General features: G+C 41.5%; 1 protein-coding gene across 1 annotated transcript in view; it reads right to left on the bottom strand.

Moving 5' to 3' along the window:
* The window catches only part of DCDC2 (doublecortin domain containing 2), a gene marked incomplete at its 3' end in the record, with an annotated part of 147,910 nt that extends 122,449 nt beyond the window's left edge, over positions 1 to 25,461 (bottom strand). The window contains exons 1-2 of the mRNA XM_079712829.1: positions 25,074 to 25,461; positions 20,639 to 20,693 (exon numbers count right to left, since the gene is read on the bottom strand). Coding sequence (XP_079568955.1) covers positions 20,639 to 20,693; positions 25,074 to 25,366 — 348 coding nt within the window. The 5' untranslated portion in view covers positions 25,367 to 25,461. The remainder of the gene's footprint in view (positions 1 to 20,638; positions 20,694 to 25,073) is intronic.
* Between the last annotated feature and the right edge of the window lie 1,043 nt (positions 25,462 to 26,504).

Below are 26,504 nucleotides of genomic sequence, written 5' to 3'. Positions count from 1 at the left end.
TAATCATTAAGCCAAGTCAACTGCAAATACCAATTGCAGAAATGATCTGGAGTATTTTTCACCAAAATTAACATGTTAATAAAAATGTTATCAAGAAATAAAAGTGGGGACTGCCCTGGTGGCACAGTGGTTAAGAATCCGCCTGCCAGTGCAGGGGACACGGGTTCGAGCCCTGGTCCTGGAATATCCCACACACCACGGAGCAACTAAGCCTGTGTGCCACAACTACTGAGCCTGTGCTCTAGAGCCTGCGAGCCACAACTACTGAAGCCCGCCATGCCTAGAGCCCATGCTCCGCAACAAGAGAAGCCACCGCAATTAGAAGTCCGCACACCACAACGAAGAGTAGCCCCTGTTCGCCACAACTAGAGAAAGCCCGTGCGCAGCAAGGAAGACCCAAAACAGCCAAAAATAAATATTTTTAAAAAGAAATAAAAGTCAATTGGTGTGGGGAGAGGAGGTGGTAGCCAACAATGCATGCACTTGATCAAAAATATCTTCACTTAATCAAAAATATCTTCACTTAATCAAGACATCACAGCATATATACTTTTTAACTTTGAAAATAAGACATGAACACACTGGAAAGAGATGAACTGAGAAGCTGGCAGCTGAAGTTTTCTTTTTTAATCATGTTTAATAAGCACAGTAAAGGCTAGAAGCTGAACGTGGGAAGAGTTTAAAGAATAGTGAATAAAGTAAGAAGATAAAGAAATGAAAAAAATTAAGAGAGTAAGGATGAGGATATCCAAAATGCTAAATATAAGTCACTTAGAAAGAAGAGAAAAAAAATATTTGGAAAAAACATAAATGTGACCTAATTTTTAAAAATTAAGCACAGAAGTTATTAAATAATTATATTTAGAATTAACTTCTCTCTATTACTTATATCTAAGTATATATATTTGATTACAATAAAAATATTTGATATAGTTAGAAATATCTAAATTCTTTCAAATATTTCATCATAATTACATGAAGTCACTTTTTTAGATTATCTGCATGTGAATGTTCAAATTTATCAGATTAAATTCTACATGTTAGTAGAATGTTTCTACTCAGTTCTACTGACAAATTATATCTCAGAAGATCAAATTAAATGGTTCCTTCATGTTCTGTTATATGCGTTGTCAATACTCCACAGGAAAAATTTCCCAGAACAAAGTGGTGCTTCCTGAGCAACCAGAAAACTAAGGAGAAGTTGTTTATATTGGGATAAATCATATATATACAGTGTAGTTAATTCTATAAGCAATTAAGTGAAAAATCAGTTTGTTTCTGGATACTCAAAAATAATAGATATGAAAAGGAGAGGCTTTGTACTAATTCACAAAGTAATCATCAAAATATTGACATCTGAAGGTATGCAACGACAGTATCTAAATGCTATAACAGAAACAAGCAGCCGCATAGCACAGGGAGATCGGCTCGGTGCTTTGTGACCGCCTGGAGGGGTGGGATGGGGAGGGTGGGAGGGAGGGAGACGCAGGAGGGAAGGGATATGGGAACAGATGTATATGTATGACTGATTCACTTTGTTCTAAAGCAGAAACTAAAAAAAAAAAAAAAAAACAGAAACAAATTCCCAGTGTGGCAGAGGGTGTGTTCCAAAAATGGCCACAGCGATATTTCTGGCCCACTTCCTTTTCCAGAATCTTGCCCCTCCCCACTAAGAGGTGAAGTCTGTTTCCACTCCCCCCAAACCTGGACAGGACTTTGGACTGCCTGGAAGAATAGAATGTAAGGGAAGTGATGTTGCATGACTTCTGAGTCTGTCTATCTGCCTGTCTGTCAGATTCTCTTTCAACACTTGCCCTGAGAACCCCACCATTCTGTGAAGAAGCTCAATCTAGCCCACAAGGAGATACCACGTGGAAACGGGCAGGTGAAGAGGAAGTAAGGTCCAGCTGACAGCCAACATTCGCCACCATTCATGTGAGTGAACAGCCTTCCCATGATTCCAGCAGTCAGCCTGCAAGTATTCAGCTAGGGCTCCAGACTTCATGGAGCAGAGAAAAACCATCTCTGCTGTGCATCCCTGAATGCCTGACACAGGACCCATAGGCAAAATAAATCATTGTCTTATGCTTCTAAATTGTGGGGTAATTTATGTCACAGCCTTAAAAACTGGAACACTTCATTTTCAAAAAAAATCTAAAATTTTTTAAATATGAAGGAAATAGTAGTATTTAAAGCAAAAACTGATTACAGCCATTTTCATATACCGGGAAAGTAGCATCACTATTCATTCAAAAAAAAAAATTCTGTGGGCCAGCTACTGTGTTTAATGCTGGGGTGGTACAAAGATGAGTGTAAACAGATGTAATGACTGACCTCTTGAAGTTTATAATCTAGGGGGAGAAAGGACTTCAATCAACTATTCAGCTACACAAAGGTAAATGCAACTGTAACAAGGAGAAAGGCCCAGTATGCATTAATAGTGGGGGAATTTGATCTAGTTAGGAAGGTCAGAGAGGGCTTCCCTGAAAAAATGACACTTGAGTTGGGGTAAGTATGAGCAAAAGAGGCAAAGAGAGGAACACGGGAGAATGTTCCAGACTCAGAGAACAGCGATGTGCAAAGGTCCTGAGACAAGAGGTAGCGTGGGTACACCATGGACTGAAGGAAGGCCAGTAGTCATGCAACATCACTTCTGTTGCATCTTATTCTCCCAGGCAAGCCAAAGTCCCATCCAGGTTCATAGGAAGAAAAATTAGACTCTACCTCTTGATGGAGAGTGGCAAGGTAAGGAGAAAAGAGCAAAAGAAAGTGTTGGAAGAGTGGATCTGGAAGTATGTGAAGGTACAAGAACACGTAAGACAATATCCTTCAGACTTTTATTGACCACCACTCAAAGAAAGGAATACATCTTACACTGCAACTTAATTCACATGCACACACACTCAATCTAAATCAGTTTCACACAACAGGAGTTACCTTCACTACTTATCATGCAATCTATTATCGTCTATTCTATCTTTGTATGTATTTGTCACAACTAAATTGATTTTCAATGTACTAAAGGGTCACAACCTGAAGTTTGAAAAGCACTGGCATAAGGCCTAAGAGGGTAAGTTAAGGAATTTATCTCTAGGCTTGGAGTAATGGGAAGTCACCGAAGAGTTTTAAACCCCATGGTAACATAATCAAATCTGTGTTTCCACACTCTGGTTGAAATAAAAGAGAAAACAGAATGCAGAAGAAACAGAACGAGTATAAGACGAGGTGGAAGGCTACCAAGGAAAACTGGGCAAGATATGATAGTAGCTTGAATTATGATGATAGTGGGGGTAGAGGTGGAGAGAAATGGATGAATTTCAGATACTTGAGAGTTAAAACTGATGGAAGTGATTAACTACATACTGAGGATGAGTGAGGTTTTTGACTCTCAAAACAAGATGGGTAAGTAGTACCATTCTCTGAAGAAACAAAGGAAGAAACCAAGTATAGAGCAGGGAAGACAGCTCTTGCAAACAAAACTGACTTCTAGTTTATGGTGATTGCTCATTGGGGTACAGTAATTTTGAAGCACATTTAGTGAAAAAAAATATTTTAATAACTTCACAGTCCCAGATAATGTATTCATTGAAGAATAGTTGAGACTAACACTGGATGAGGTATCACCTTTTATCACCATGGGCGTACTTGCCAAAGACTGGACACAATATACTATCTTGAGCAGCTAGAAATAGCCCTGAATTTTTGCTTAGCTAGTTTATTAAAACTGGGACTTAGGGCTTCCCTGGTGGCGCAGTGGTTGAGAGTCCACCTGCCGATGCAGGGGACACGGGTTCGTGCCCCGGTCCGGGAAGATCCCACATGCTGCGGAGTGACTGGGCCCGTGAGCCATGGCCGCTGAGCCTGTGCGTCCGGAGCCTGTGCTCCGCAACGGGAAAGGCCACAACAATGAGAGGCCTGCGTACCGTAAAAAAAAAAAACAAAACTGGGACTTAGTGGTGGTCCTCAATAAAGAAGTTAAGATGCCAAATTTTCTTCCATATAATTCAGAGCCGAGGTCGGCAAATTATTGCCCATGGGCCACATTCTGCTTGTTCTCTGGAGCACAGCCACCACTCACGAGCTGCCAGGAGCAGCTTTCATTCTACAACAGCAGAGTTGAGTACTTACAGCAACGACTATATGACCCAAAAGCCTAAGATATTTACTGCCTTCCCTTTACAGAAATTAGTTAAGTGACTCCAAGGAAGGGAGCAGCCAAAGACTTCAGGAGACAGAAATCTTGGAGTAGAATTTCATGAGCGCTTCAGCCACTAATCTCCTACCTATGTGGCTCAAAGAAGGATCCCAAACACCCTCCCTTCAAGAAGGCCTTGAGAAACCCATGGGTGAGGAACATTGCTCCAGCCACTCTAAAAGTGCACTGGTGCTTGTTCTCTCTAGACCACGCATGCATGGAAGATGCTGCATTTTATTTTATTTTATTTATTTATTATTATTATTATTATTTTTTGCGGTACTCGTGTCTCTCACTGTTGTGGCCTCTCCCGTTGCAGAGCACAGGCTCCGGATGCGCAGGCTCAGCGGCCATGGCTCACGGGCCCAGCCGCTCCGCCGCATGTGGGATCCTCCCGGACCGGGACACGAACCTGTGTCCCCTGCATCGGCAGGCGGACTCTCAACCACTGCGCCACCAGGGAAGCCCTGATGCTGCATTTTAAATGGGCTCTCTGGTTCCAGCGGGGTATCAGGATTGTGGGGTGGCAGAAGGAAAAAGCAGCACTTCATCTCCAGAGACAAAGCAGGCAGAGAAACCATAAGAGGCAGCAGAGTCAATGTCGTATCCACAATAAACTGACCTGTAAGGCCCTCTGATGCTGCCTGAATGATCTTGGGGCTTCTAAGATTAAAAGAGTTGTGTGACTCACTACTTGATTTCTATAACAAAAATCTCCAAATCTTGTAAACAGAAGCCTGACTCAAACTTCCAGTTGTCATAGCCCACAGTCAATTATCAGACCTCACAGCCCCTGAAGGTATCCTGATACCTGAGGCCTGGCCCTTGCCAAACGATCCTATATCCTAATATCACAAATAAAAACTTTTGAGTCTTCCTCAAAGTCCTTTCAATGAGACCTGAAACCATTCACCAGAGAAGTATGCCCTGGGGGGGAGTAAAATACTCAGCCCATTGAGGAATGAACAGACATTGGCTCTTGGACACAAACTCTCAATATATCTCTTAGGGAGAAACTCTTGTTTATGAACTGAGATATGCCCAAAATATTTTCAATAGTAATACAAAAAAGACAGAAGGAGGAACGATTAGAAATAATCCAAATGTTATCCATTGGAGAATGAATAAATAGTATTATATTTATAAAATGGAATACAGTGCTGCAAGGTGAATGAAAGAGATATAACTCCCCACAACATGGATGAATACCACAAATAATGTTGAGCAAATAAGCAGGTTGCAAAAGAACGCATAGAGTATGATTCCATTTACATAAGTTCCAAACTTAACTACATATTGTTTAGGATTACATATATATGTAGCACAACTATTAAGGAAAACAAAAGGCAATGAGATGATAAATATAAAATTCAAGACAGTGTTTACATTTTGGGAAGAAGCAAGAAATGGGACTGAGGAGAGACATGAGGAGCTTTAATTATAGTTGTTCTGCTGTTTCTTAAGCTGAATGTAGTACACAGATGTTAATTTTATTGTTCTACAAACTGTAGCTATGGTTTCTCTTTTTTATGTTATATATAATTCATAGTTTCTTAAAAACAATGATGTTAATGGAAAACATCAGCAATCCCGTATTGACAACACTACCGACAACTCAGATGCCTCCAGAGCAAACATGTGAGCCACCCAACCAATTAAGAATCCTAAGCAGATGAAGTATGGGCTGGTCAAAAAAGTTTGTTCGGGTTTTTCTATAAGATGTTACAGAAAATCCCAAATGAACTTTTGGGCCAACCCAATGTTCATTAAGGGTAGGAAGGAGGGTAGAAAAGGAAATCATGAATACGATCTCTAGTCTCATGATTCTCTGAAGAAATACCCTATTTCCTTTCTTGTGATGTCTTGTATATCTTGGATATTGTCTATAACTAATATCCTCCCCCCCATCTCATTGACTTATATGAGGTAATAATAGTTACATTTATATCAAACTATTGAGTTGGGATAGCAGCAGAACTAGAAAAAGAATAGACATCACCCAGAGATCCTGACTTGGAACAAGATACGATGACTAAGGTGACAACAGGTAACCTCCTTCTGAGGAAGAGGATGAGTATGTCTTCAGAGGTATCAGAAATGTTAGCATTGATTTTGGCAGAAAGATGTGTAATAAATATTTGTCAGATTTTGGCCTTCCGGCATCTGAATGCATCTTCCATAAGAATAGAGTTCCCATCACATGAAGCTTGGGGAGAAGCAGATCCTACCACTAGTCACAGAAGGTTTAAAAGGCCGATTTCCACTTTATCAGCCCTGCTGTAAGCTAAACCATCAGAACATGACCTTTGCTTGGCCCAGTAGTCCCACCCAGGGCTTTAACACCAGTTCCAGTGACACAACAAAGCAGAGAAGGCAAAAGTGGTACCATCAGTGGCAATGAAGCCCAGTTTCTAGGGGTAGTGTTTACCACATCTACTGTGAAAAGTTTGGGGCAGTGGCCTGAGAAGATGAATGTCTCCATTGATCATTGGTGGTGGCAGTACCATCCTTAATGGCCTGGTCCTGTGGCATAATGTGGTCTGGATTCTAGCTGCTTCAATTCCCTTGTAACTGCTCATTCTCTGAGCTCAGTTCTGCAGCTCTATCAGAGGTTTTAAAGGATATGCAATATATTTTTTAAAATTCCTTTTCCTTTTTAAATTCCTTTTTTTTAATTCCTAAAATAAGACACAGACATTTTCTTTTCCTTCCTGACAATATCCTGACTAAGTCAAGTGTATATTTTTCACTCTCTATGTATCTCAGTCTTTGTGAAATTATGTCAACCCTCAATATTTGAAGAACAACTCCAAGATTCAGTCTCACGCCCAAGTTTACTGTATGCTACTTTATTTACTAATGTATTTCCTCTTTCATGTATTTATATAATAATAATCTCAACCATTTATTAAACATCTAATCTATGGTCATCCCAGTCAGAAGGAGTGATAAGTATCACCTAGCATCCATAGAGGGTTTTGTACTCCATCGAGCATTTACATTTACATTTTCTCCTTTTGGACATAGCCAGTAAATGCAGCCAATACAATGTCAGTGATCCATCTCTTATTTCACTGACCACAGGGCTCTTGTTAACATCAGCAGCAATGTGGCATAATTTCCATTAATTGAGCTCTAACTATCAGCACAGCGCTGGAAGTTTAGTGTGTGTCATTCCGTTAAGCTCCAAACCCTCCCACATGCAAGAAGGTCTAAAATAATAACAGAAACACAGAGCACCCCATTGCCAGACTCCCCTTCTCCACACACCCCAACAAAGCCTTCTTCTATAATCATTTAGGATCACTTAGATGGAGTACTGGAAGACTGCCATTATGATTCTATAATTCTGTCTATATATTCAGAATAATCCCATGGTGTCTGGGACACAAGCTAAACTGACATTGCTACAGATTAAAATGCAGATATCTAACCAAGATTGTCTTTCTAGGATAATTTCATTTATAATAAGCATTGGACAGGTTCTCCTGGCACCAAATCTGACACACACAACTCCACTAACTTGACACCATAAGCTAGAGCAAAGGGAATTCATAAACAGAGAATTACAATTTGAATATGGTTCTATATAAGCAAGTGAATTAGGGAAGTGGAAGAGAGGAAGAGAGTTTAGGAATAAATAAGAGTCACTAAGTAAAAATGCTGAAAAATCCCAATGACAAACCACATTGCCTATGCCTATACTTCATTATATACATATCCATGTATACATGTTTAGTTAATAGGTAAGAAGAGTCAGACAAAGTTAATCAATATTATTGATAAAATAATTGAAACAGGAATAACACAAGGGAATAGCAACCTGATTAGAAGAAGTGCCAGCTAGAGGAAAGTTAATTCAATCCAACTTCCATATACTATTTGACTAATTTAAATATTAGCCAATTGAGAGTTCATGAGAAACAGCTACATTGCAAAAGCCATACTAAAAGAATCTCTATGCTATAGTAAATATATATATTTGTAATTTTTAAATTGATATTTCAAATCTTTTGTTGTTGTTTTTGCTTTGGGGGTTTTTTGGTTTTATTGTTGTTTTGGCCACGCCTCGCAGCATATGGGATCTGAGTTCCCGGACCAGGGGTCAAACCCATGCCCCTGCAGTGGAAGCGTGGAGTCCTAACCACTGGACCACCAGGGAAGTCCTCAAATCACTTTTTTAATCCAGCATTTTTTTTTTTTTTGGCTGCATTGGGTCTTCATTGCTGCTTGTGGGCTTTCTCTAGTTGCAGTGAACGGGGGCTACTCCTTGTTGTGGTGCACGGGCTTCTCATTGCAGTAGCTTCTCTTGTTGCAGAGCACAGGCTCTAGGCACGCGAGCTTCAGTAATTGTGGCACGTGGGCTCAGTAGTTGCGGCTCGCAGGCTCTAGAGCACAGGCTCAGCAGCTGTGGCGCATGGGCTCAGTTGCTCTGCGGCATGTGGGATCCTCCCAGACCAGGGCTCAAACCCGTGTCCCCTGCATTGGCAGGTGGATTCTTAACCACTGCACCACCAGGGAAGTCCCTTTAATCCAGCTTTTAAAAACCAGCTGTGGGAGATCCCACAGTACACAAGCTAATGCAAAACTCATAGTACTGGAAATTGAGTTATCTGTTCACTTCTAGAAAAACAAGCTGTGACTATGGAGTTTTATCAATCATCATATAAGTTACAAAATGGAACTTGGGTAATATTAGATGACTTTTTTTTTTTTTTTTTTTTTTTTTGTGGTACGCGGGCCTCTCACTGTTGTGGCCTCTCCCGTTGCGGAGCACAGGCTCCGGACGCGCAGGCTCAGCGGCCATGGCTCACGGGCCCAGCCGCTCCGCGGCATGTGGGATCTTCCCGGACTGGGGCACGAACCCGTGTCCCCTGCATCGGCAGGCAGACTCTCAACCACTGTGCCACCAGGGAAGCCCCCTAGATGACTTCTTTTATAAATATTGCCAGAAGTTGGCAGCCCAGTTACATTAGGTTGTATAATTTGAAATAGCAAGATGGCCATGGAGGTTCATAAATCTTTGAAACTCAAAAATACTGCCAGAAGGTGAGGAAAAAAAACACAAAGCAGCATGGACTGACTGCCACTAGAAATTTCCTAGAGAGAAATGTCCCAGGTTAAACATTAGACATTGCAAATATACCAAGTCCATTTAGTTTTCACTCTCCCACAGTCCCTTACCACTTAGTTTTGTCCCCAGCTAACAGGTGGGCTGAAATAAACCTTATTTCAACAAACCAAACATCCAAACTATGTAATCATGGGATGACGTCTGAGCTTGATCTGGCTGGCTGCTTAAAAAGGAGTCTTTCACAATAATAAATGGGAATTTTCATTGTTGACCAAGCTAGATACTAAAGCACTCCACCTTTATACTTCAGGCTGAAATAAACCAAATGTAAATAAATCGCCCTACCTTTAAAAAACGCCTCTACGCATCCATTTTGAAGTACACAGAAATATGTTTTATTTTGTACACAAAGATGAGATTATTAGCCTACTACCTGTGGGACACAGACCTTTTTAGTTGTTCTCCAATATGGTGATAGATGTAAGCTGAATTTCACATACATTCTCACCTATGCCTTAAACAATGCCACACTTGAGAGGACAGCTAGATGTTTGGGGGACAGTCTGGGGCCAGGGACCTAGTAGAACTGAGAGTCCCATGGGGTCCCAGTCCAAGTCCCTGCCTTCATTAGCATGGTGTTCTCACCATGCTGTTCCATGAGGAACAGTCTAAGGATTTATTGCTGCTCTGTGCTACTCTGGATCTCCGAAACAAAGTTTCCACAAATTAGGCATTTAAGATTACCCCACAGACACACACACAAATCTATTCTTAATTAAAGAGAAATATAATTTAAACTGTTTCTATATCCTAATAAAAAGTGAATGCATCATCATAGATGAACTTATATGCTTGTTTATTATTACTGATTCCTTTGAGTTTCACTTCCCTTATTCCTTTAACACCTCACTCTCTTGGGTTTTCATTTCTGAATGTACAATGTGTGGGGAAAAAAAACCTGAAACATCTCTTTAGATGGTTGCTGTATCTGTCAAGGGGCTACGCTACAGTTCCAAATACAAAAACCACATTCCAAAACAGGAATATTCTCCAAACCCTTTACTTTCACGGTGTGCCTTCAAATTTTGTTGCTTTTTAAAAATTCTGACTGGAAGTACCAGCAAATCACAGCACCACCTGCTTATTTACACAGAAGAACTCTCTGCAACTTGAGAAATCACAGCAGAAGGTACCAGCATGGATTGCTGCCAGTCACCTGGGCAGTTTCCTCCCACACACTGCTCCCTCCATAAGGGACTGTGATGACAACCTGGGCAGTGGTCCTTCTGGGCTTTCCAGGAAGACTCTGACAGCAACCTAACCCACAAAACTTTAGGTTAGAGGGAAACCTCAATTCACCTCTGCCATTTTGGTATGCAACTGAAATATGCAAGTCAAAGGAATGGATTTATATTTTAAAACAGATGAAAAGAAGATAGGACACTTTCTTTCAATAAATGCTTAGTAGTCTTAACCAAGTTTTTTAAAGCTTTCTTTCAATCTGACTGAAATTCTTCAAACTTCACACCACAGCTTAATTTTTTTTCCCCTTTTCGGTACCCAGCTATGATGGAGAAGACCTAGTCACCATATTCTGTATAAGCATTGAAGCCAATTATTAATTAGGTCTAAATAAAAAATTCTCTCCCCTTGGATTAACAATCTCTGGTATTATTTTTCCCATCTTTTACACTTTTTCACAATAGCGTTTCTTTGAAAACTCTTTTCAGCATCCTCTGACAACATTACCTTGTTGTAATTTCTGATTGGCACATACTCAGTGTCTTTTTCTATCTGTGTGGCTAGAATCTAGCTCACTGCCTGGCATTCAGCAGGCTCTGGATAAATTCTCAAGAAACTGTGAAATCGTACATGAGCAGCATTCAATAAATGGTTGAGCATAATTTGTCTTCCTTGACTATACTTTGCTATTTGGTCACATTTTCCTATTATTCCTACCATGTGGAAATAATCATACTTCCATCATGAATTGTCCCTTTGACTCTCAAGAAAATGCAATAAGCTCGTTCTAAAAGTTATCCTAAAATGTGAACCTAAGTATTGATTTTCTAGTAGATGCACAGTATCCATCAATGAAAAGTTTGGTATACCTTGGCAGAACTTCAAATCATACTAAATATGCCTAAAATTTCATCTTCTGTGTTTCCAAATCTCATGCACTGTAAGAACAAGAAGTTCTGTTGGTGTTGCCAAAAGGGCTTTATTTTAGTGGGGCCAATGAAATGTCTTACTGAGAATAGTTCAATACTTAGATTAAGTGATATTTTTAAACACACACAATTAGCTAGCAATTTATTTTATTAGATACTTTTTCTGTTTTTTCTTAAAAGGTTGATTTGTTTTTTTTGTTTTTTTTTTTTTGCGGTACGCGGGCCTCTCACTGTTGTAGCCTCTCCCATTGTGGAGCACAGGCTCCGGACGCGCAGACTCAGCGGCCATGGCTCATAGGCCCAGCCGCTCCGCCACATGTGGGATCTTCCAAGACCGGGGCACAAACCCGCGTCCCCTGCATCAGCAGGCGGACTCTCAACCACTGCGCCGCCAGGGAAGCCCCGATAATTATTTTGTAACTGTTTATTAAATGTCTATCTTTGCTTAGAACAGCTTATTACTATAAATAAAAAAGATATACATACTCTAATTTGCACATCTTCCAATTTCACAGACATTCTAAAATCATGTCTAAATGCCAAATAGAAAATGCAAGATATTTGGAACAAATGCCACGGCACATGTTAATGGACAAACTAAAATCACCAGTCTTTTAGCTTTTGATCAGAGCTGAACAGGGCTATTAATGGATATTTTTCATTAGACCAACATTTTCCAGGTTGACATAAACACTTCTCTCTTTCTTCCTCTTGTTCACACACACACACACACACACACACACACACACACACACACAGTTCAATACTGAGAAAAGCAAAAAGACAAGAAAGTGTGAAAGAAAAATGAGGGACTTCCCCGGTGGTCCAGTGGTTAATAATCCGCCTTCCAATGCAAGGGACGTGAGTTCAATCCCTGGTCAGGGAACTAAGATCCCACATGTCGCGGGGCAACTAAGCCCACGTGCCGCAACTACAGAGCCCTTGCACCACAGCGGAGGATCCTGCATGCCACAATGAAGATTCCATGTGCCGCGACTAAGACTCGACACAGCCAAAAATAAAATAAATAAATATTTTTTAAAAAGAAGAAAGAAAAATGAAATATGGCCAGTTTTGTTCTTCAACAGAAAACTCTGTCTTCCTAGAGCCTTGTCAAGGTCATAGACACCTTGGAATCACCATGACCACTGATGTGAACTGGCTGTCCTTAAAAGAATGCTTCTCACTTAGCAGATACATTAGAGAGATGGGGGAAAGGTGTAAAATAAAAGATTGGAAAGGGGCTTCAATTATTGTTGGAAGAACTCACAAAAGTGGGTTTCATTTTCTTTGATTCTTCGATAAATTAGTAAACTTGACTAACATAATCTGGAAATCTTTCCCCAAGTTAAAGAAAGAAATATTTAGGAGTTTAACTATTTTGTAGTTCCCCCTTTGAACTCAGAATTCCCAGGCTAAAGATTAGTTAGTGAAACCACAGAGCCCCATGCCTTCCTGCAGTAAGGTTAATAATTACACCCAATTTAATGTCTAGAATTCCATTCCCAACCCAAAGCCTTTACGTAGGAAATCTCATAGTATGTTTCACTGGAGATGAGGCCTAATGATTAAACTGAAATGTGAAGTTTTGATAATGATATTCAAAATCTTAAAGACATTCACTGGAGTGACTGACCAGAAGTACAACCCATGTTCCCACAACCTTTTCAGACCAGGCCAAGTTCTGAGGTTTCAAAAACTCACTTTCTTTCTTTCCTCCTCTCCAAGGTACTCCTACAATACTCTACCCCATTAAGAAGAAACAATGGCTATCCAAATTCTCCATAAATGAAAATCTAAACTGACAGAGGTGTATTGAAGAGGATCCAACATGATGTTTATCCAACAAGGAAGCTTCCACTCCTTGGGAAGACATTCATTGGTGTCTTTGGATTTTAATTTGAAGATTTCTTTTTAAGACAGCAGCTCGGAACTTCCTTGGTGGCACAGTGGTTAAGAATCCACCTGCCAATGCAGGGGACATGGGTTCAATCCCTGGTCAGGGAAGATCCCACATGCCATGGAGCAACTAAGCCCGTGCACCACAACTACTGAGCCTGAGCTCTAGAGTCCACGAGCCACAACTACTGAGCCTGCGTGCCACAACTACTGAAGCCCGTGTGCCTACAGCCTGTGCTCCACAACAAGAGAAGCCACTGCAAAGAGAAGCCCGCGCACCGTAACAAAGAGTAGCCCCCGCTCACCACAACTAGAGAAAGCCTGCGTGCAGCAGTGAAGACCCAATGCAGCCAAAAATAAATAAATAAATAAATAAATTTATGAAAAAGAAAAGAAACTGGAGTGGGAGTAGAACAGAGAAGAGAATGGCAGAGGGGAAAAAAAGAAAGAGGAGGTCAAGAAGCAAGGTAAAAGACTAGAACCTGAACTGGCATCTAAGACCAAGCTATTTTTAAGAATGAGGAAGTCTGATACTAAGTTTTGAGTTGTTGGCACTTCTAAATTACCTATAAAACCCACTCCATTTCTACAAACCATTGGTAAATTTCACCACACACAAACTTGTGGGAACGGGGTATTTGTGTGTACATCAATGAGAGGATTTCTCCTCTAAGTTGGTGGGGCCTTAAACAAATACAACCTGTAGAGGAACAAGACAGTCCATGAACTCAGCTAATACTTTGGAAGCAGAAGCTCAGGCAAAGAGGTGAGCATGAGGTAATAATCCCTGCAGGAATTCACAGAAGTCTTGGGAAGAATGTAGGACATTCCAAAGGCTAAGTAATGGAGGTTCAAGCCAATTTTATCTCGATCATAGGAGATGGACAACTCCAGCCATTATTCAGGTTACAACTAGCAGCTAAGGTGTTTATAACTCCAGGAAAATGGAACAAATTTTCCAGAAATTAGGAGTTTATTGCTCCTCAAAAATTAGTCCCATTATTTCCTGACCCATTATTGATAAAGTTCAAAAACTGTTTAGCCCTTAAAATGTGGGCTTTTGAGCCAAATAAATCTACAAGTTCTACAACAAAGATCAATGTTGGTAGAGTTAAGAGCAAGGCATGGCAGGCAAGGAAGGCTAAAGAGTAGTCAACTCCATGAGGACAGGGGCCATGTGATTTGGTTCTCAGGTGACAAGCACAATGCCTGGCACATAGCAGTCACACAATAAATCCATGTTAAATGAATAACATTCATTTAATATAGCTCCAAATTATAGTAGAGACAATAAATGAATCACACAAAGGTTTAACTAAACTAATTTTATCCCTGAAACAAAAGCTAGATAGGGGCTTCCCTGGTGGCGCAGTGGTTGAGAGTCCGCCTGCCAATGCAGGGGACACAGGTTCGTGTCCCGGTCCGGGAGGATCCCACATGCCGCGGAGCGGCTGGGCCCGTGAGCCATGGCCGCTGAGCCTGCGCGTCCGGAGCCTGTGCTCTGCAACAGGAGAGGCCACAGCAGTGAGAGGCCCGCGTACCACCAAAAAAAAAAAAAAAAGCTAGATAGATAGTGGCCATGAAGACTTAAATTATTTGAGACATCCCACCCATATGTGAAATGCAGAATCACCAGGCACGCTTGAGGCAAACAGATGTCTCCCTTAACTATGATAAGGCACATTCAACACTATAGAGAATTAAAACGACTACCAGCCTATTAATGCTAGGTACTATACAGAATTAGCAGACCTCCTAGGGACGTACAATCTAACAGGCAGCTCTGACACATGTGTTAAAGCCTAATCAGTTGATGACTACCAGCAACAGGAACAAATTTGTAGTCAGACAAAATCAGATTTATTGATTTGGTGCAGCGAGGGATGGCACTCAGAGAAAGCACAAAATGATGCTGAGAAAGACCGAGAAGGGAATCATCTTTTGTAAGGTTTGGGTTCTCGTTGAAGGATTCCAAGGAGGGTCTAAGGGAAGCCGATTCAGTTCTGGAGTGACTGCAGTTTTGAGGTGAAATTAGATGTGGGGATTAACTAGGGGTTGTTATGAGGTGAGGGTGATTTAGCAACTAAAGATGTCCAGTAGGGAATTCCCTGGTGGTCCAGTGGTTAGGATTCCACGCTTTCACTGCTGTGGCCCAGGTTCAATCCCTGGTCGGGGAACTAAGATCCCGCAAGCTGTGCGGCCCGGCCAAAAAATAAAAATAAAAAATAAAGATGACCAATAAAATATGAGAACAGCAAAGCAGGTCTGGAGTGTCAGCCGCAAGTAAGCATTAATCACTGAAAGGGAGGCCCTTGTGGCATCTTACAGCTGCTGCATAACTGGGAGAAGCAGTGTTCTATGATAACTTTGCAGCTGGCCTGCTATGTGTCTGTCCTCCAAGCCTGACTAGTGGCAAGGCTGCCTTTGTTGCTTCTCCATCCAGCTGATTTTCACTCTGTCAGACAGGCTTTGATCTTTACACAGATACAAGTATTAAATAATCCTCCTTAATCAAGGAGTAGAAAGGGACATTCTCAAAACCTTAATCTAAGAGAAATGGGCCAAAAAGAAAAGATTGTTATATTTAAAATCTTTTCAAAACTGACTGACCCATAAACCTAATCCCATCTACCTTTCTTCAGTCCTCCAAGCATCCTTCTAGCCAAGCACATGTGTCCTGGATAATAATAGTTGGTTTACTTCCCTGTCTTCTCCCCTGGACTCCTAAAAGAGAGGGGAAGTACTCATTTTATACCTGATGACTCACAGCTCCCAACACATCCTAAGTGCTATGTAGCCAAACTGTCTGCTTGTCTCCTCTGTCCAGAATGGCCCGATCCAAGGCCTCTTACCCAGTGAAACAGATTTTGCTCTCTAAATAAGTGTTAAAGAATGTCATAATCTAAAGGATTCACTACATGGATGAGACAGGGAAGAGCTGATCAGCCGATCAGCAACATCTACAACTCTAGGTCAAAGAAGAAGGAAGCTTCCCTTTGAAGAGTTCACCGATGGCTTTGTTGCCACCTGATAAAGTCAAAAGCATTTGAAATAAACAGCTCAGCACACATGGAGTTGAACCCCTACCAAACTGAATCGCTTATTATGCAGTAACTGGAGATTTTCATATATCTGTCTTTCCAGCAAGACGGCAAATTCCTGGAGGTGAGAGGTTATACACGTCTGGTTCATTTTTCTCCCCTGCTCTCTGCCTACCGTGCTGCACAGTACAGGGGTTCAATCATGTGAAAGCAAAGTGGATAAAGCAGGAAACTAAGAAGACCCTCCTTCAGTTAAAGGGAAAGGGTAGAAGCACGATGCGAGCTGGTAAGCAAGAGGAAAGGTATCCCACATGCGGATGAGAGGCTCCCAGTGCATGAGGACGGAGGGCTCCATAGACGGCTTCCCTGAGAGAGGAAAGGAAGAAGTTGGTGAGTGGACTTGGAACATGGAAACATAGAACGAGATCTGAAACTGGGCAGAGAGGAGGGGAGGAAAGGAAGCAGAGAGAGGACTGGGAAGACAAAAATAAGGAGATGAACTACCAAGGTCAGAAGATGAGAACACTGTCTTTATTAAAACCACCACCGATGCAGGGAAAGCGGGAAGAAAGATGAAAATATAGCTCAAAACAATGACTGGGGAATAGAGGCAGGAGTCCAAGGGGGGCCTAGAAGGTCTCTGTATCTGGATGTTATTAAAAGCAAGGCCCGGTGTCGAGAGGTAAGGAAGGGCTCAGAGCCCACAGCGCAGCCCAACTTTGGAGCAGGTGCAAACCACAGTCACCGTTTTGCTTTTCTTTCTCCCATCTCCTTTTTCTTCTCTGTCTTTCCTCCGCTTCCCCTCCCCCTTCCTCCTGCTGCAAAAAGTGTTGGCCACATAAGACCACGTACTTCTTTCAGGTTAGTGGAACAGGTGCATTAGAGTTCTGCCTTTGTCTGTCCTGATGACATGGCTACAAAGAAGAGGAGGAATAGGACTAGCTGTCCTTTCAGTGTCTCTTCAAAGATGACTTTCATGGCACAGAAGGGCAATGACAGAAACCACAGCAGAACTTGGAACGTCAAGATGACATGCCCATTCTCATTATGTGACCTGCAGTCAGCAAGTGGATACCACTGTGTCTAAACTATTAACTGTCTAAAGAACAAGCAAACTGTATTATGGACTTGGGGGGGCGGTGCTCCGGGAGGAGGAAAGGAATGCTGCTGACCCCCAGCACCCACTGGCTGGGTTTCCTACCACATGTGAAAATCTAGCCACAGCTGTGGGACCCAACGCCACACGTCCTACAAAACCCCAACAGACGGCAAAAGTCCTTCTGTTATAATGTGCACTGTGAATAATCAGAATTAATATGCTTCAAGCAATTAGAAAAATTGAATCATCTACCTCAGTGTGGTGGCTTTTATTAGGTAACCCCAACACTGAAAACTTAAACAATATGCCATACATCAGATTTGAGGGAAATGTCCCCAGTTTTGATGAATAGGTAATTTTACTAACTCTTCATATTGAAGCATCTTTGAATAGACATTATTTGTGCTACTACTGCATTGAAACTTCTTCTCTGAAACAAACTCTTCTCTAAACTCTCCAATTCTGTGTATTCATGTTCCCACTTCAAAATTATTTCTGTGAATCCCTCCCTGTGATTGGGAGAAAGATGTGTTATCTTCCTCCAAAGAATAGCAGTCATCAACAGTATTTTACCAGGTGTGCACTCTTTTCTCAGTAGACACAAATGTTGAAAGGAAATCACCACCTTAGATCAAGAAAATAGAATCTATAATATTGTGAAAGGCCAGTGTCTGTCAAGTTTGTTCTCAAATTTTGAACATAGATTGTCCTCTAACTTATAAACTTGTGGAATTCTAAAAGTCTGATGGTTAATCACTTGTGAAAAAGAGAGAGGTATTTCTGCCCAGTAAGAACTACACACACAAAAGTGAGGTTCTCAGCTCAGCCTACAAAAGCCTTTCTGACTTGTGCTCCACCTAAAACAGCATCAATAAGACTGCAGAACCAACAGTAAAAGTGATATCTCTATGGGAAAATGCATTCAGAATTCCTATTTTGGATGCCCGGAACCCAAAACTCTCCCTTGCTGGCAATGAAAACAGGGGTCCCCTTGCTCAAAGCAGGCTTTGCGTGTGGTCATGGTGTGGGCTTTGGGGAGGAGGGTGTCTGTGTTGAAGATCAAGACTGGAAATGCAAGGGACTTCCCTGGTCCAGTGGTTAGGACTCCTCACTTCCACTGCAAGGGGCACGGGTTTGATGCCTGGTTGGGGTACCAAGATTCTGCATGCCGCGCGGAGCGGCGGAAAAAGACTGGAAATGCAAAGTGAGGGAAGTAAATACACTGCTGTCTAGACTGGGGGGGAAGGTTGAGGGGGACAAAGGTCGGAGAGTGGGGCTTGGGTGGGTGAGGCAAAGTGCTGAAGGTCACGGACAAACAGAACAGTTTCTCACCACCTCTTCCCACCTGCTCTGCATCCCCAAAATGACCCCCTTTGGAAGACTGCGAGGGGAAGGGCTGAGAAGAAATGAAAGGCTACAGCAGGATCCATGCAGTTAGAGCAAATGAGAAGAGGCAGGAATCACCAGTAAGAAGTAAAGTGGGAGAGATACAGTGTTCTAGAAGAGGGAGAGATGCTGTCTTCTAGTTGGAGATAAGGGGTGGATTTGTCACATGTAAGACGTGCATTCATAAATCAGAACCTTGTCTGTGTGGCCCGCGCACAGGCCCCAAGTAAAGAGAAATCAATAGTTCCTGCTTCAAAGTGGAAGAACAATTAGCAAATTAAATTCACTGGAGTCCTTGTGAATGCCTCTTTTGTTAAGGATAATCTTTTTTTTTAAGTATATTCCAAAAATTTTTTGCACACCTCTTGCAATTTGCCAGACCCAATGTCTTCATCAAAGACACTGGAATCCAGAGTAAATATATACTCATAATTTTTCTGGAATTCACACATTTCAAATCCTACTGCAGAAATTCGGCTTCAGTCACTAACTTCAAGCAAGGTGTTGATAGCTTACTTGAAGCCATTGTGTGTCCTTCAAACAATATTATATCCAGAACGAATACACTAATGTCTTTTCTTACTACTTGCTATAGATATTAACTAGCAGTCATTCTTTACCTGTAACATAAGGACCACCTGAAAAATTTATATTTTTGTCTACGTTAAGCTATAAATCTTATCACTTTCATAAATTATCAACTTTTCATACATTGAAAATCAAAAATACAAACAATATTATTTTAAATAATGTCTGGGATTACCACGTTTTCCCACAAATTATTTGAATGATGAATTTAACCTCACGTTATTAAAAATACTGCACAATTAAAATTTTTTCCTACGTAGTTTTTTTTTTTTTCCTAGAGAGACCAGTTTGGTCCTGTTGGGCATAAACCCAGCATGGGAGGAAATGGCCAGAGCTGAGGGGTCTCCCTGGGGCTCTGCACTACAAATAAGGAAAAACTCCTTTCCTGTTAGTCATTTCTTCACTGGCAGGACACACCCACTGGGAGCACTTGACCCTGTGGGGTCCAAATGGGAGGAGGACAAGTCTGGCTGCTGAACAGAATCCCAATCTGGGCTTAACTATCATTTTCCCTGTCTCACTGGGACATTTAAGGCTGTTGCCTTAATTTTGTTTTTAATCTATTTTTTCATCCATAAACTAAGGAATACATCCTATAGAATACCCACTAGACATGATTCCACTAGGGATCCAGATGCTGTGTGGAACATAGTGGAATGAATATCTATGTCACAAGACTCATTGCCAGTCTTCATGCAAGCTTCTGGTGACCACGCTCAAATGAACTTTAACGCAAGTTAACATGGAGGTGTTTTCCTGATATCACAGGAAGTCTTAACAGGCTCCTTTGAAAGTCTCAGGGCCAGTCAGAGTGATCCTGGCCATTTCAGACATTGGACTGTCAGAAGCAAGTCAGGACAGGGGATGTAGTTTTGGCAAAGGTTGGTATCACGGTGCTTAGAATCTCTTCTTACTTGACAGGGAAAATCCCTATGGGTTTCAACCAGAGAACACGCAGCTAGAAAATGGGAGAATAAGAGCATGTTGTGTCTAGTCCTACACATCTGAGGACACCTACTCGGTCTGTTTCTGATAATGATCCACAGAAAGGGTTATCTTTGCCTTAAAACATCTAATGTCCTGTTCATATACATTAGACAATTTATCTCGATTAGAATGTCATCCAAATCTCTAAGACATACCATAAGAAACACAAAGCAGCACTGTTACTATTATTTGCATTACCTCTGTATTCACAACTTCCATCGGTCTTTTCTTGATTTCTCCTATGTCCAAGTAACTGGGGGAAAAAAAAACAATAAGGGCTTCTTTTATTACTTTTGAATCAGCTATGTAAATTGCCTTTTTAAAAATTATTAAAAAGTAAAGCTAGCCATAGGAAATACTTAAGCCTAAAGCAAAAATCAATAGCTACTAATTAAAAGCCATTATAATAACAGGAACTGCTTTCAAGGCTGACACATGTCCATGCTAAACTTCAATGAAATTGAAGTCTTAGAAATACATACTTCCACTGGGGAACATTTTTCCCCACAATGGTCAGCTACTTACTATATATATGGTATTTCTTATTTTTATATCAATTTTGATATAAAGAGTGGTTTGTGTGTAAAGCTGCTTAACAGTTAGTTCTATTAATCACAGACTTTAGGCCAAAGAAAGTAGTACTGATCCCATGCATTAGAGTAACAACTGTGAAAAGCTGGGAAATCTTTTTTCCTGGGAGAGCACTTTAATGATCCAGAAACGCTCAGCCGTGTGGGATGGATGGTTTAGGCACTGGTTCGGCTAAAATACAGATGGGTAAACTAGTTAACCTCTGGAGACCCCTATTATTCCATTACTGTTTGCTACATATATTAACTAGTGATCATTCTTTAGCTATAGCATAAGCACAACCTAAAAACTTTATACCTTTGTCCACTTCAAGCTATCTGTCCATCACTGTGATCTTGTTCCACTGTGCTTCATACATAGAAGGTGCTAAATAAATGTTTTAATATTAAAAATAAATACAAATCTAGGATTTAATTTATAACCATAGATAGAAAGATAGATACATTCTCTACCTCAACTACCATAATTGCCGAGTTGCCAAAAAAGTTCATATTAGAATTAATTTTGGCTATGTTTTATTTTGTTGGTTTTTGGATAGAACGCTTTACTTAATCCATACTTCTGCAAATTATCATGCATTTCTCTTCCATAAACAGTATTATACAAGACAGTGAAAATTCTCCCTCTGCTTAACAATAAAATGGGTCTTTCGGAAATCTTCAGGGACTGATATCTGACATAAAAATAAAACATTCTAACTGTCATGTGCAGGAAAGTGATTTCAGATCCACATGTAGTAGAGTCAACGTCCCCAAATGCATAAGGAAAACTCTGGGGAAAATAACAATCTCTAGAATTCTCTGCAATAAAATAAAAGTTTAATAGCTACCTGAAGTTTAATCACCATTTCAAAAATATTAGAAGAAACATGAGTAAAAGATATGCAAGAACAAAGTTGATCATTTTCATTTGAAAATTATTTTTCCACCATTGTTATCTTCTACAACATCAGTTAGGGTCTAAGTGGCATGAATTATCCTCAATATCTTTTGGGCTTTCTTTTGTTCTACCAGTTGCTTCATTTGTTATGTAAACTTAAAACTGCAAAGCTTCAAATATATTCAGCATTTAAATCTTCTTGGCTTCTATCATTATAACCATAGATACCACCACTTTAACACAAATAAATATCCATCTGTCAGCATGGAAAATTAACCATGGACACTGTTATAACAAACTCAGGGTTTTTGTGTGTGAGTTAAAAGCAAAAATAACCATGCAAATCTCTTTTATATACATACATACATACATATATATATATATATATATATATATAAAGAGTGATTTGAAGTGCACTTTCTATTTGGTTTGGAACTGTACCTGTTTTTATCTTTTGAGTTGGTAACACTAAATAAACAAAAGAGAATACGAATTATTAAAGTGAGTCTGGAATTGCAGATTTACATTCCCATGAAATTGCTTCATATGAAAATTATTTAATTTAAAAAATTAACGAAGTATATGATGAAAGGAACTGGACACAGAGATGCTTTGCATTTATAACACTTCGTTGTTTACAAAACACATTCACATCCATACCATTTACTTTCTACAAGACTGTGAGGTAGGAATAGTTATATTCCTTTTCTGCGTTAGGAAACTAACTAGCTGTGTCAAGTGAATTGCACAAGGATGCAGAGCTAATAAACAGCTCAAACACAAGTCTCCTGACTCTCAGCTTTAAGTTCTAAGTTATTTTGAAGTACAGTTTCATTTGGCTCTTTTCTAAGGAAGTTAGACAAAGCATACTAAAGGAGGTTTCAGGGAAGGGAAACTAAATCCAAATGTATCCCTCACCTCCCATAAAAAGAACATCTGGCATAACAAAAAAGCAGAACACCTAGAACTCAATTTAAACAAACTTACACAAGCTAGGATGATATTAGATAACTTCAGCGATATTTGGGAAAATAGTTCTACACAATCAAAAGTCACAAGCATAGATTTTATGGTAAAGGTTCTTTTTTCCCATCCTGAGGCCCAAGTTAAATTTTAATTAAAATATTATATTAAAAACTATGGGGGGAAAAAACCTATGGAATATAGACTTACCATACAATCCAGCAATTCCACTCCTAGGTATATACCCAAAGAGAAATGAAAACTTATACATACCCAAATAATGAAAACTTGTATATACCCAAAGAGAAATGAAAATGTTCATAGCAGCATTATTCATATTAGCCAAAAGTGAAGCAATCCAAATATCCATCAACTGATTAACAGATAAACACAATGTGGTATAGCCATATCATGGAATATTATTCAACAATAAAAAGAATGAAGTACTGATACATACTATAACATGATAAGCCTTGAAAACATTATGCTAAGTGAAAGAAGACAGAAACACAAAAGGTCATATATTGTATGGTTCCTTTTACAGGCATACCTCATTTTATTGCACTTAACAGATATTACATTTTTTTACAAATTGAATCAGGTTTGTGGCCACCCTGCATGGAGCAAATCTATCAGCGCCATTTTTTGCAACAGCATTTGCTCACTTCATGTCTCTGTGTCACATTTTGGTAATTCTTGCAATATTTCACACTTGTTCATTATATTATATTTGTTATGGTAATCTGTGATCAGTGATCTTTGATGTTACTACCATGACTTGCTAAGAGCTCAAATGATGATTAGCATTTTTTAGCAATAAAGTATTTTTTAAATAAGGCATGTACTTTTTTAGACATAATGTTATTATTGCACACATAATAGACTACAGCATAGTGTAAACATAACTTTCATATACACTGGGAAACCAAAAAACTCCTGTGACTTGCTTTATTGCAATATTCATTTTATTGCAGTGGTCTGGATCAGAACTTGCAATATCTCTGAGGTATGCCTGTATATAAAATGTCCAGAATAGGCAAATCCATAGAGACAGAGAAATTAACTACTACTGATTAGTGGTTACTAGAGCATGGGGAGAAGGGGAAACTGGGAAGGTACAGGGTTTCTTTTTGGAGTGATGGAAATGTTCTAATATTAGTTTGTGGTGATGGCGGCAAAACTCTATGAATATACTAAAAACCACTGTGGTTTGTGTTATGTGAAATATATCTCAGTAAAGCTATAAAAAAAAACCCTATGGAATATTAAATTCTACCTGTCCTACAGTACCCACTCCCACGAGGAATAATTTCTCTCAACTCCCATATAACTCTAACTATCTTTCTAATTGCACTCATTCTTTTGTACTTTGCATTAAAATTACTGGTGTGCATGTAGTCTGTCTCCTGTTAGATTGTGAACTCCAAAAGACAAGGAATCCTGTCTTATCTTTGCTCCCTTCAGAGACCTAAGCACAGTTTGCAGATTCACTGAACGCCCACAATAAGTGAGCGCCCTGCCAGGAACTGGGGATAAGCACCACTAACGACCTCTGTCCTTGAAGGTTTAACCATCAAGTACCTGGTGACAGACATGTAGACAAATACAGTAAGCCAGTAAACTTTTCCAAGCATTAAGGAAATAACATAAACGTGCAGGAGGTGGGAGGAGGGTCACAAAGTGGGGTGTGGTCAGTTCTACTTGGAATTGAAAGGTTGAAAGCACTTTTCTTTATGGGTGACAATACTTCCAAGTGATTTTTAAGAAGTCTTTATTTAAACTCATATGATAGGTTCCAACATTGTAAATCAACTATACTCCAACAAAAATTAAAATGAAATAAAATGATAGGTTCCAAGCAAAAGTGTTAAGAGAAAAAGCAGAACAGAAAATGCCAAATATCTAACATGACGTTTGTGCTACTCTTTCCAAATAGCTAGTCACGGAATACTTTTTTTTTTTTTTTTGATTCCCACTCCTTATACACACATTTAAAGTCTGTTCCTACTGCTCTGTACGTGAACTTTCTTTTCCAATCACACTTTCAACCTCTGACCCCAGCCGCAGCGGGAGCCTTGAGTGGCATCAACCCGCACAGTCACAGCCCCTGAGCGCACCGAGGCGTGGGGTGAGGCGGGGGTTATTCCATTCCACCTTAGAACCCTCTGAAATGACGGGCGGTGGGGATAGAAGGACTCACTTGAGTTTCTTGAAGGCTTCCTGGCCCCCGGCCACGTAGTTGCCCCCGGTCTGGATCTGGTCTAGCTTCCGGATGCGGTGCCCGGTCCGCGGGGTGTAGATGTTCCTGACGGCCCCAAAGGGCGCCTGAACGCCGCCCGTCACCTCCTTGAGGAAGACGTCGAAGCTGGACACCTTCTTCTCGTGGAAGACGAAGCGGCGCCCCGCGAAGAAGGGGTCCCCGTTGCGGTACACCAGCACGCTCTTCACGACCGGCTGAGACAGGTGGCTGGACCTGGCGCTGGTGCCGCTCATCTTCCCCACGGGACGCCGCTCCGGCGCGCTTCTCAGCGGGGAAGGCACGTCCGCTGCCCCAGCGGCCTCACGGCACACGCGGCGCGGGGTCGCGTCCTGAAACGACAGGGCAGCAGACAAGCTCACGGGTAAAGGCGAAGCAACTGCGTATGCCGAGCGTTCACCCCGCGAAGACCCTGCAGCTGCAGGACACATTTAAGTATTTCACCAGAGTCTGCACAGCCAATCAGCAATCGCGGTGCGCGCAAGACACCTGTAGACACCTGTTTCACTCGTTACCGGCAGAATCGAGGTGTAACCACCTATGCACAGGAGCCGCGCGGGGGGCTTGAAACAGGCAAACTTCGTGCGCCCGGGAGGGAGGTGGGAACACACACACACACACACACACACGAATTATAAAAAAATTATAAATGTGATGAAACTTCTTTCCTCGCCTGGCTCTCTCCCCTCTCAATCTTCTGTTTGTTCCCAAAGTAATTAGGGTTCCGGCTGGAATTGCCCATTTTTTTCTTTGCCGAGAAATAAATGCCTAAAGTGCATTGAGAGAGTTTCCCAGACCCCTCCCCCCTCCCCAGATGACCTGCACCGCGCCGCGGCGAAGCTCCCATGGGCATCGTTTGAACACATAGGGCAGAGGCAGGCAATCGAGTCCCAAGGCGGGGGGTAGTGGGTGGGATCCCGGGAGGCGCCCGCGGCCGGAGTACCTACCGACACCCGAGGCCCAGTGCGGGGAGGGGCGGCTCGGGCCGGGCCGGGCCGGGCCGGGCCGGGCCGGGCCGGGCGGGGCGGGGGTGGGGCAGGGGCGCCGCGCTGAAGTCGGCGGCGGCCGCGCGTCGCTCCCGCTGTTCCTCCAGCTGCCGTTGCCTCTGCGGGCCTCCCTCACCCGGGGCGCGCGGGGGGAACGGAGTTGTTATTTCTCGCCGTTTCCATAGCAACTGCAGCCGCGCGCAGGGAGCGGAATCAGTTAACTAGGCCTGGCGCGCTCCTGGATCCGTCGGGCTTTGCCCGCAGCCTCCGGCAGAGACTCGAGAAGTGAGTGAGTGGGGGGGAAGAAGGGGAAGCCTGGGAGTCATTACCATGCAGTCACTCTATAAATGGACGCCTACTGGGTGCCAGGCGCTGTGTTAGAAGTTGG

Source organism: Hyperoodon ampullatus, assembly GCF_949752795.1.
Source record: "Hyperoodon ampullatus genome assembly, chromosome: 10".
In the NCBI taxonomy this organism is placed as follows: Eukaryota; Metazoa; Chordata; class Mammalia; order Artiodactyla; family Ziphiidae; genus Hyperoodon; species Hyperoodon ampullatus.
This window is presented reverse-complemented; position numbering and strand designations above follow the sequence as displayed.